At 40.6% G+C, this 12,391-nt stretch overlaps 1 protein-coding gene across 1 annotated transcript in view; it reads left to right on the forward strand.

Moving 5' to 3' along the window:
* The window catches only part of FAM171B (family with sequence similarity 171 member B), a 71,945-nt gene that overhangs the window by 35,361 nt on the left and 24,193 nt on the right, over nt 1-12,391 (forward strand). The window contains exon 2 of the mRNA XM_031008552.2: nt 10,940-11,173. Coding sequence (XP_030864412.2) covers nt 10,940-11,173 — 234 coding nt within the window. The remainder of the gene's footprint in view (nt 1-10,939; nt 11,174-12,391) is intronic.

The raw sequence follows: 12,391 nt of genomic DNA on the forward strand, positions 1-12,391 counted from the left end.
TGATTATGTGGGCAAGACATAATGATTATAATTAAGTGACAGAGAAAATAAATATGCTCATTGAAAGCTAAAAAAATACACTGGAGAAGGGTAGGTAGACAAAAGCACCTCCGGCTGAAAATCAGATATTTAATCATGGAATCTGCCCTGTCTAAATGCCAAAGTATTTTTTTCTTTCTGGAGGAGAGAACTGGTAGAGGATTATTAGGGATATATATTGCTTCTGGCTGACTGTGCTGCTTGCTTGATCAAGCTGTTGACACCATGGAAATCAGAAGCATCCCGTTTAAGTCATAAGCAGCTAATTCTTTATAACTTTTCCTTTTACTTGAAATAGAAAAGAGTTGTTCATACCTCATTAATTACTTTGACCAGGCTTTCAGCTGAGGTTTTTTTTGTTTTGTTTTGTTTTGTTTTTAAATGCTGCTTTTGCTGTGGCTTGTGCTAGGGTGAGAGACAAACCAAGTTTGAGGATGGGGAGAAGAGGCTCAGAGAGTCATTGAATGAGAATTTCCTTCTGAGAATTGGTTGAGAGAAAATAAGTTAGTAAATATGATGAAAACCAAATCCCTAATGCTTTTCAATAAGAGTTAATGTGGTACATGGGACTTGGTGTCAGAGGGACTTGCCCGTGAATCCTGGCTATAACCTTATTAGCTGTGCAGTTTTTCGTTTTTTGTTTTGTCTTGTTTGTTTTTGAGACAGAGTCTCTCTCTCTCTCTAGCTAGGCTGGAGTACAGTGGCACGATCTCAGCTCACTACAACCTCCGCCTCTGGGTTCAAGCAATTCCCCCGCCTTAGCCTCCTGAGTAGCTGGGACTACAGGCACGTGCCACCACACCTAGCTAATTTTTGTGTTTTTAATAGAGACAGGGTTTTACCATGTTGGCCAGGATGGTCTCAATCTCTTGACCTCGTAATCCACCTGCCTTGGCCTCCCAGAGTGCTGGGATTACAGGCGTGAGCCACCACACCTGGCCAGCTGTGCAGTTTTAATCTCAATTTCCTTGCCTTAAAATTAGGAAATGTCTTACAGGTGTGTGTTAGGATGAAATTGGACAATATGTGTAAAGTTTCCAGCACTGGGCTGTATATGTGTGTGTGTCACACAAGTAAACATGTATGTATGTATGTATAAAACCTGTAATTTATTATGTCAGCTCTAACTGAGTGGCATTAAGGAGGAAACAACTGCAAGTCAGTTGTTTCCATTTTGAGCTAGAGAGGACCCTGTTAGTCAGGCCTGTATTATGCACTAAGTCTACTAAGCACTTTAAGATATAGATATAGGCGATCTCATCAGAGAGGGAGATTATGATTTGGATCATCAAGACTTGACCTTTGCAAATCTATTTTTTTCTAAATATGATATTTTCTCATCAGATTTATATTAACATTATTGCATGTGAAAAAAATAAAATCATCCATTCTGGATTAGAAAACGTTTTAGAAAACATTTTATAAATCAAATCCAGCTTCAGAATGTCAGGAGGGTTTTAGTGTGTCTTATTTTGGCAACTGTACTTTTACAAGGATGAAACAGATGGAATATGCAGTTTTTTTTTTTCTTTTGCGAATTTAACTTAAGATCTTACCACACATTGAGATTTGTCTGTAAATCCAAAGGCTCTGAGAATCTCTGAAATTGATCTTTGAAACAAATGAATTAATAAAAATTCCCTATTGAATATGCTGTTGAAGGAGCCATTGTAGGTACATTTGGTTTGAACAAGATCTCTTATTGAATTGGAATAGAGATCCTAATTCCCTTATGAGTTAGTTATGTTCAGTTGGTCTCTCATGCGGTTTATCATGTTTTTGGTACTCAACATTATCCTTAATTCCTTCACATTCTATAACAGGTATCAATGTCTATAAAATAGTGGCCTAGTCAATAGTATCCTTTATTTACAGTTGTACATATTTAATGTGCTTACTTAAGGAGCAAGCAACAGAAACAAACTCTGGCTACAAGAAATGAAAGGGCTTTCTAGGAAAGATTATTATGTAGTTCACAGATCAGCTGGAAGGGCTGCACAACCCAGCTTCTGGAAGGAGAGGGACTAGGGAAGCACTAGAAAGCACAATGGTAAGGCCTCATAGACTTTCCAAGGTAATTCAGTTCCAGCAACCATTAGCATCTCTGTAACTGTATTCACATTTTGAGGTCCTGATAGAATCTATCTGGCTTATATTAGTTGGGTGCTTTATGCTAGTGGCTCAGTAAATTTTGACTGAAGGATTAGGGGCTGGGTGGCTGAGAGAATTATTTCAAATTGAGCAGCAGCTACTTTTTCTCTACACTTGTAGTTTTTTTTTTTACTATCCAACTACTTATCCAAGAAAGCCCATCATGTCATATATATCAGGGGTCTGAAACCCCTGGGACACGGACAGATACAGATACTGAGACCTATTAGGAACTGGGTGGGCCTCACAGCAGAAGGTGAGCGGCGGGTGAGTCAGTGAAGCTTCATCTATGTTTACAGCCATTCCCCATCACTCACATTATGGCCTGGGCTCCGCCTCTTGTCAGATCAGTGGCAGCATTAGTTTCTCACAGGAGCATGAACCCTATTTTGAACTGAGCATGTGAGGGATCTAGGTTGCATGCTCCTTATGAAAATCTAATTCCTGATGATCTGTCACTCTCTCCCATCACCCTGAGATGGGACCATCTAGATGCAAGAAAACAAGCTCAGGGCTCCCACTGAGGGGAGTTGTATAATTATTGCATTATATATTACAATGTAATAATAATAAAGTACACAATAAATGTAATGCATTTGAATCATCCTGAAACTATCCCCTAATGTGGTCCATGAAAAAACTGTCTTCTCTGAAACCAGAGTTTGGTGCCAAAAAGGTTGGGAGCCACTGATATATCTTACTATTATAACCTTTTTTTTGTTTTGTTTTTTAAACCCAAGTGTTATATTTTCCATTTGAGTTTGAGGACATGGTTTGGCATGAGTATGTGTGTATATGGCCAGGGGGTGCTTTTTCTTTTTAATTGATGTTTTATAAGAATTTAAGTTCTCGATCATTGCAATCATATATTACTTGAGTTAATTTAGTAGTGTCACCCCAAGACCCACTGTTCCATAGTTCCAAGATGGCTTTGGAGTCCTTCGTGGTGTTGGCAGTGGTGAATCCACATGGGTCTGCAGCCACCTCAGTTCTTGCCTTCCCAGAAGAAAGAATTCACCTGACGGGTGTAAGGCAGAGAGACACCAAGGCAAGTTTTAGAGCAGGCATGAAAGTTTATTAAAAGGTTTTAGAGCAGGAACAAAAGTAAAGTGCGTGTGGAAGAGGGTCAAGCAGGCAACTTGAGATTCAAATGCACGGTTTGATTTTTGACTTGGGGTCTTATGTGTTGGCAGCTTCCAGGGTTGCTTTACTTCTCTGATTCTTCCTGCGGAGTGGGCTGTCTGCATGTGCAGTGGCCTGCTAGCACTTGGGAGCGGCTGCATGTGCAGTGTGTTTATTGAAGTTGTACACATGCTCACTTGAGGCATTTTCCCTTACCAGTCAAGTGTTCCTAGAGGAAGATCATATTTCAGTTAAACTCTGCTATTTTACCTCTTAGTGCACATGCTTGGGCCCACTCACCCAACTCCTGAGATCTCATCAGGAAGCTGCTGATCACCAGTTTCAGATTTTCTGTCTATTGAGAGACAGCCCTTCCCTGGTGCTGGTTGTGACCAATTATTATTATAGAGAGACAGTTTAACAACTGCCTGAACATTGCCTGATGTTTGCCTGACATTCCTGGTGAGGGTGGGTCCTCTCCTGCCTTGCTCATATCTGACTACCGACTGTAACAGTGCGTGTATTTGAAGGCTGACATGGCCTCTTACCATCTGTGAGACTTTGGTCAATTTTCGTGACCTATCTGAATCTTCGTTTTTTAAAATCAATAAAATGGATTTGATGTTACAAATTTTACAAAGGTATATTGAGATTTTTGTGATCTATACATAGAAGACTTGGGATATAACTGACCAATGGGTTCTTCTTGCCTACTTCCCAGATAGAGCCAATTTATCAAGGCAGGGGAATTGCAATGAAGAAAGAGTTTAGTTCACACAGAGCCAGCTGAACAGAAGATCAGTTTATTTATTACTCAAATCAGTCTCCCCCAAGAATTTGGAGGTTTTTCAAAGATCATTTTGTCACAGGAGCCTTGGGGTGTCACTTTGCCAGCCAGAAACCTTTGTGGCTGGTGGCTCCTTTGCCTAAGTTTTGCTCAGGCCCACTGGGCTTGTTCTTCCCACTTGGCCCAGGAGGCTGCATTCAGCTCACACTACTGGCCTGGATCCCATGCCTGCCAAGGGTGAGCCAGGCACAGAGCATTGAGGGGTGCATGAGTGGGTGAGTGTGGGTGAGTGAGGGGTGTGTGAATGAGTGAACAGCCACTGCACACAGCCAGACATACCAACTGTGACAGGGCAGGCAGCTCCAGGCACTGGCATGGGTGCTAGCTCCCTGCAAGGCTGTGGCTGGAACAGGTGTACCTCAAGTGGCTTCCGCTACAGGCACTGGGGAACGCAGTGGCACCCGGGAGCTTGGAGACTCCAGGAACCACAGAACCTCAAAGAGCGTATCTCAGCCTTGGCTCAGGGAGTTCCTAGGTCTGGGCTCCCTGAAGGACTGCAGCTCTTCTCTTTCCTTCTTGTCACCAGCAATGTGGTGAGTGGAGGGGCATATTTCAGCCCTGTATGTGTTACAGCTCTTTCAGTCCCACCATTCAATGGGGCCTGAGCTTTTATCCCACGTCCAGGAAAAATGAAATACACAGACAACTGGAGGGTGAGCAAGGTGAAGAGGTGCATTATTGAGCGAAAGTACAGCTCTCAGGAGACTGTAGGATGGGTGTTATCAGTGTAGGTATAAATGATACCCCGAAGTGGGTAGCTCCTTCCCACAGGCAGGTCATCCCAATGAGTACAGCCCTCAGCAGAGAGGAGACCTAGAGTGGGTAGCTCCTATCCAGAGGCAGGTTGTCTCAATGTCTGTAGCCCTCAGCGGAGAGGAGACCCAGAGCAGGTAGGTAGCTCTTATCCACAGGCAGGTCATCCCGATGAGTACAGCTCTCAGTGGAGAGGAGGCCTGGAGTGGGTAGCTTCTATCTGCAGGTAGGTCATCTCAAAGAGTGTGCAGCCCTCAATGGAGAGAGGATACCTGGAGTGGGTAGCTCCTGTCCATAAGCAGGTCATCACAACATCTCTGTGGCCCTCAGGTGAGAGGTGATCCAGAGTGGGTAGCTCCTATCCACAGGCAGGTCATCCTGTCCTCTGCCTGAGTCTGGCTGAGTCCAGGGTTTTTATGGGCTTCAGATGGGAGGAAGTACATGCTGATTGGTCCATGAGTGGGCCGGGAAGATGCACCAGAAGAAGTTCTCATTCTGGTCTGTGGACCTGGCAACCTGGCCCCCATGCTTCAGGCCATACCTGAGGGGTGCTGAGGGGTACCCGCAATCCTGTGTGGAGCCACCCTCAGCCTCTGCTGTTTCCCTCCTGTGGCCATGAGTGCCCAAAGTCCGGAAGGGGCCTAGGCGACAGGGGGCTGGCCTATCATTGCTGCCCCCAAGTGTGTGCACATCCAGCTGGGTTGTAAAAGTGCCTGTTCTTGACCACAACTTTGCTTTGCCCCAGGGCTGGCACCGGGAGCAGGGAAAGGCCAGACAGTGGAAGCAGGCACTTTCAAGCCTGTGAGGGAAGGGAGCTTCCTGGGCCCCTGAGAGCAGAGGGATGCTGGGGTCTGCAGCTGCAGCTGACAGGCTGCAGCTGTGCCCAGGAGTGTGGGCTCCTGCCCCACCAACTCGGTAGGGGCAGGGCTCCCTCTGGCCTTCTGGATTGTGCAGCCCCAGCTGTGCCTCCCCTGCTGCAGCTGGCATCCTCACAGTGGCTACTCCACATGGGCTGTCACTGCCATCAGTTTGGGGGAAGCAGGGGACAGGGTGGCAGTGGCTAGGCAATGGGTGCTTTCTGCTGATTGGTTGGGTTGGAGATGAAATCATAGGGAGTCAAAGCTGTCCTCTTGAGCTGAGTTGCTTCTGGGTGCTGCCACTGGAGTGGTGGAACCATCAATTCAGACATTAAAAAACCTGAAAAGACATCTCAAATGGCCAATCCTTAGGTTCTACAATAGTGATGTTATTTGCAGGAGTAATTGGGGAAGTTGCATATCTTGTGACCTGCAGAAGAATGGCTGGCAATCTACACCTTAGAATTCAGGCTCCTCACATCCTCCTAACCCGATGATCTCATTAGCTTTACAAAGGCAGTTACATTTTGAGGAAGGGCTATTATTATTTAAACTATAAACTAAATGTCTCTCAATGCTAGCCCAGCCTTAGCCCAGGAATAATTAAGGCAGCTTGAAGGCAACAGGCAAGAGGAAGGGGGTTGGCCAGATCAGATCTCACTAACTGTTATAATTGTGTTATAATTTTCATAAAGGCAATCTCAGGCACATATATTTATTCTTTACCTTCATCTTTTGATTTTAAAGTGTTACAAACATATTTATTTTATAACAAAATACTATTAATGGGCTGAATTTATGATACGATGGAAAAATAGTTTGAGGAACAGCTTAAGACCCAAAGCTTATTTGGCCTTTTATTACTGAATGTTCTTCAATTTATCTCTTAAAAGTAATGATACTAATGACTACTCAAAGTAATTTGACCTCTCACAAGGTTTTCTATTATCATTAAAGATGCAAAGCAGATGTGTGGATAAACTTTACTTATCTCTGTATCACCTTGGAATCTCTTCCTCATATTTATATTTGAATATATATGAGATTGTTGTTCAGGAAATTCAGTGTTTCAGACAGACTAATGGAACCTCATTTTAAGGTAGGATTTGATATAATCTTCTCTTTGCTTTTCTCAATCAATTCTTCCCATCTCCACACTCTAAACTGAGATGATAATTGCTTTTAAGAGAGTAACCAGGCAGATGTAGGGCAATGGTTTACAAGCATAAGCATTGATGAGAGATGTCCTGAGTTTATGTCCTGTTTCCTCCATTTACTGAGGGTTAGCCATGGTTCACTTTCAGACCTCTGCAACTCTCAGTTACCAATATGTATAAAATAAAGAAAACAACAATATCTCTTCCATGAGGTTTTTTTTGAAGAGTAAGTAGAATAATGCACTTAAAAACTAACACAATGCATGGCTTATTACCCCCAGCACATTTTAGTTCTTATTATGGTTAAAATTTTTATAAGAGGAGATATACTGAAATATGTTTGTGGCTGTGTGTGTGTGTGTGTGTGTGTGTGTGTGGGAGAGGGAGAGAGAGAGAGAATGAGAATAGTGTTTGGATAACATTTAACGTTTTAGACTCTGGAAGGGATCAGAGCTTTTTTTTTTTTTTTTTTAGTTTGGTGGATTGAACCTTCCCTAGGACTGGGTGATTATTACAAAGGTTATATTTGTATTTGAAATGTCTTTGTTATGATCCAGAAGCAATTTAAGGTCCAGTTTAACAAAGAACGGACAAGGTATAACAATATTTTGATAGCAATATTGAGCCTCAGTCAACATTGACAAGAATTTTTTATCTGATTTGCTGTTCTTGATACAAATTTTGGGTAAAAATAGGTTTATGCAAATATATTGCAGCATAATCTTTATATTTCTTATCAGTGTACTCTAATGTTTGTGAGTGCTCTCTTATCGTGGAATAATAATTTTTATTACCAATCACATTAAGTGATACACAAGCTCTGTACTGGACACATTATTTCATTTTATTATCTCAAAGTAGCTAACTATTTTCCTGATTTTACATATGAGCAAATGTACTTTGAGAGCTAACTTACCCAAGGTCACATGTCTAGGGAATGGCAGAGGTGGATGGTGACTGACTCCAGAACCCATTTACAGGGGAAGAGAAAGCATCTTTCACAGAGATGTGATACATGCTTACAAAGGCACTTTCATGGTGGTACAAGCTCTTTCTTAGGCAGACGTTATCAAGATCTGTACTTAAGGAGTAAGACCAGAGGTTTAAGTAAAAACAGGCTTTAGTTTTCATTTTCCTCAACATATGTTAGTTTCTTTTCTTTCTCTTTTTTTAGGAGACAGGGTCATGCTGTGTTGCCCAGGCTGGAGTGCAGTGGTGTGATCATGGCTCACTGCAGCCTTGACCTCCTGGGCTAAATCATCCTTCCTTCTCACCCTCCCAAGCAGCTGGCATGTGCCAGTACACCCAGCTAATTTCAAGTTTTTTGTAGAGACAGGGTCTATGTTGCCTAGGCTGGTCTTGAACTCCTGGCCTCAAGCAATCCTCCTGTCTCAGCCTCTTAAAGTGCTGGGATTACAGGCATGAGCCATCGTGCTCAGCCTTGTTTTCTTATAAACCTAATGGATAAGGCTTTTTGATATTTTAGAGAAGGATTTTTGATACTTTGTATATTTGGCACTGGAAAACATCTTCTGCTTTCCAGACAACAGAAAAAAATAAAAGAGCTAGCCATGCAGTAGTGGCATTTTATTCTAAGAACTTTGACTACATTTGGAATGTGTTAAATCTATGTAACTTGAAAGTGTTACAAGATTTCCTACAGTGCTGCTTTGACAACCAGAAATCTCTGCAGCTGCCTCTGTCTGGGTGTTGCACAGCCCAGCAGGCTGTGCTCGGCTCGTGCCTGCTCAGATCCCACACCCACTGTGGCTCCACGCTCAGCCTGTGGCTGGATTGGGCATGCCACAAGTGACTTCTGTGTTGGGTGCTGGCATCTAGACTAGGGGAACATGGTGATCCATGTTTAGAGATGCCAGTGATCACAGAGCCCCAAGGGATGTTACAGCTCTTGCTTGGGGAGTCCTGAGGTCTGAGCTTCCAGAAATTTTGCAGCTTTCCACTCCCATAGCTTGGAGAGTGGGAGCATATTACAGCTATTTTATTCCCACTGTCCACAGCCCATTGGGCAGAAGTTAGGGTTACAGCTTGTTTCTGCTGCCCGCAGTTTGGTGAGTTCCAGGTTCTTGTCCCATGCTCAAGAAGAATAAGGTACACAGACACTGGAGAATAAGTAGGGCAGAGAAGAATTTTATTGAGCAACAAAAGGAAAGCTCTCGGTGGAGAGGGGACCCTGAAAGCAGGGTAGCCATCTGTGAGGCTGAGTCTGGAGTTTTTGTGGGCTTAGAATGGGGGAGTGCATGCAGAATAGTCCATGGGTCATCTTGGAAAAAGAACTGTTCAGTTGGTTAAAAGGCATCATCCAAAAGGAACCAATCAAGAGACAGAGGGTAAGACAAAGATAGAAGTTCTCACTCTGGTCGTGGACTCTGTCCAGAACTGGCAGTTCAGTTTTTAGGTTTCAGGCTTTCTTTGGCTTGAAGGTTGGCACTGAAAGGGAACCCATTTTTGACTGTCTAGGAATTTGTCTGTCTCCTGTTGCTATTGATAGCATTAGGGTTAGTGAAACACAATAAAAATGTATTTTCCTTAAGAGAGAACCTCAGTCTTCACATTATTCACTGCTGTCCTTTCTTCTTTTTTAATTGATAGGAAAAAATTGAGTAATACTGTGCCTTAATAACAAATACAGCCATGTGTAACTTAACAATGACAATACACTATGAGAAATGCATTGTTAGGTGATTTTATTGTTTTGTGAACATCATAATGTACTTATACAAACCTAGATAGTATAGCCTACTGCACACCTAGGTTATATGGTATAGCCTATTGCTCCTAAGCTACAAGTCTGTACAGCATATTACTGTACTGGATACTGCAGGCAACTGTAACACAATTTTAAGTGTCAGTGCATCTAAACTGACACTTATCTAAGCATAGAAAAGGCACAACAAAAAGACCATATAAAAGATTTTTTTTTAAATAGTACACTTGTAAAGGGCACTTACCATGCATACAGCTTGCAGGACTGGAAGTTGCTATGGGTGTGTGAATGTGAAGCCCTAGGATATTACTGTATACTACTGTAGACTCTGCAAACACTCCACAGTGGTATACTTAGGTTATATTAAATTTAGAAAAAAATATTTTTCTTTCTTCAATAAGTTAACCTTAGCTTACTATAAATTCATAAACTTACTGAAACTTAAACTTTTTGATTCTTTTGTAATAACACTTAGCTTAAACACATTGTACAACTGTGCAAATTTTTTTCTATCCTTATTTGATAAGCTTTTTGCTATTTTAAAAATTTTTTACTTTTTACTTTTTAAACTTTTTTTGTTAAAAACTAAGACACAAATATAAACATTAGCCCAGGCCTACACAGGGCAGGATCATCAATATTATTGTCTTCCACCTCTACATCTTGTCCCACTGGAAGGTCTTCAGGGGCAGCAGCATGCATGGAAGTGTCATCTCCCAAGATAACAATGCCTTTATTTTTTTTGGAATACCTCCTGAAGGACCTGCCTGAGTCTTTCTTACAATTAACTTTTGTTTTTATATGTAGAAGGACTGCATTGTAAAATAATGATTAAAAAGTATAGTAAATTCATAAACCAGTAACGTAGTAATCTATTATCAAGTTTTATATGCTGTACCTAATTATATATGCTATACTTTCATACAACTGGCAGCACATGTTTGTTTACACCAGTATCACCATTAACACATGAGTAACACATTGCACTGCAACACTATGATGGCCATGATGTCACTAGGCAATGGGAATTTTTTAGCGCCATCATAATCTGGAAGATTATATATGTGGTCCATCATTGACTGAAATGTTGCTATGGAGCACTTAACTGTATTGAAATTTATTTCATTTTACAAAGAATAATGAATTCTTCATTATTGTATGTATTTATGTGTAGTTCCTAAGTTTAACAACAGTTTTGTACTGTTAGATATGTTGAATGACATTTAAAGACTATGACATATGCATTCTAGGATACAACATGCTGCAATTTCTACCTTTTTCTCTCCAGTGTCTGTATTTATGTTGAAAGTCCAGGTGAATGACATCATCAGTCGTCAGTACCTGAGCCAAGCAGTTGTAGAAGTGTTTGTAAACTACACGAAGACAAATTCCACAGTAACTAAAAGCAATGGAGCAGTGCTGATAAAAGTACCCTACAAATTAGGACTTAGTTTAACTATTATTGCTTACAAAGATGGCTATGTGTTGACCCCTCTGCCTTGGAAAACCAGAAGAATGCCAAGTAAGCACTTAAACAGTTTTTTGTTTGTTTGTTTTTGCTAAATGTAAATGAATTATTTTCTCTGTTTGGGGGATATCTTGTTCTGGTAAGCTGAAAATGAGAATGCTTAAGTCAACATAAGGAGGTTAGAAGGGAGTGCTACTTTGAAGAAAACATTGTCTTAGTCTTTTCAGGCTGCTATAATGAAATACCCTAAGCCGGGTAGCTTGTAAACAAGAGAAATTTATTTCTTGCAGTTCTGGAGTCTGGGAAGTCTAAGATCAAGGTGCCAGCAGATTCTGTGTCTGGTGAGGGCATTTTTGTTTATAGATGACATCTTCTGTGTCCTCACATGGTAGAATGGGCAAACAAGTTCTCTTGGGCCTGTTTTAGTTCTGAGAAGCTGCTTGCAAGCAAGGGTCTTATGTCCCAACAGGTAAACTATCTGAAACCTCCCTAACATATTATTATAGATTTATTTTTAAGAATTGGCAAAAATAATCTTTAAAGAATAAATGTGTAAAGATACATGGGAATCTTTTAAAAATATATCTCCTAGGGGCAATTTGCCATTACAGACAACTAAAATATTATATATCTACAAAATTAAGAGTGAGTGATATTATGCTATAAGTTGTATTATGGTACAAATTGGACACTTAGTATTTATAAAATGTTATCTATGATAAGATGCCATTAGAAATCATTGAGAAAAGGTTGAATAGTCATTAAATGATAGATATATTTTGGTTAACTATTTGGAATAAATTAATTGGATCCATATGTGAAAATATATTGCTTAGAGAGATCAAATGTGGAAAAAATTATATTAAATATAAGAAAATAAACTATCTGACCTTTCAGTTAGGATGGTCTGTTTAAACTTAAAAGCAATAAAAGATGCCATAAGCTATATATGAACATATAATTTTAATAAAGTCCTGTATGTCATAAACATAAAAAGCAACTGAGGTTGGAAAAATATTTGAAACAGTAAGGCATAAAGTCCTTAATATGTAAAGAATTCATACAAATAAATAAGAAAATGCCAAGACCCTAACTAAATAAGGTAAATGGACAAAATCATGGCCTATCAATTTTCAAAACAGGAAATACAAATGGTTAGTACATATGACAACATGCTTTAATAATCTAAGATCAGTACACCAAAGAAATACACACTTAGATTTTTTTACCTTAAAAAAGTTGTTAAATGATTATCTTTAATATCGTCAAACA

This window comes from Gorilla gorilla, chromosome 11 (assembly GCF_029281585.2).
Source record: "Gorilla gorilla gorilla isolate KB3781 chromosome 11, NHGRI_mGorGor1-v2.1_pri, whole genome shotgun sequence".
Lineage (NCBI taxonomy): Eukaryota > Metazoa > Chordata > Mammalia > Primates > Hominidae > Gorilla > Gorilla gorilla.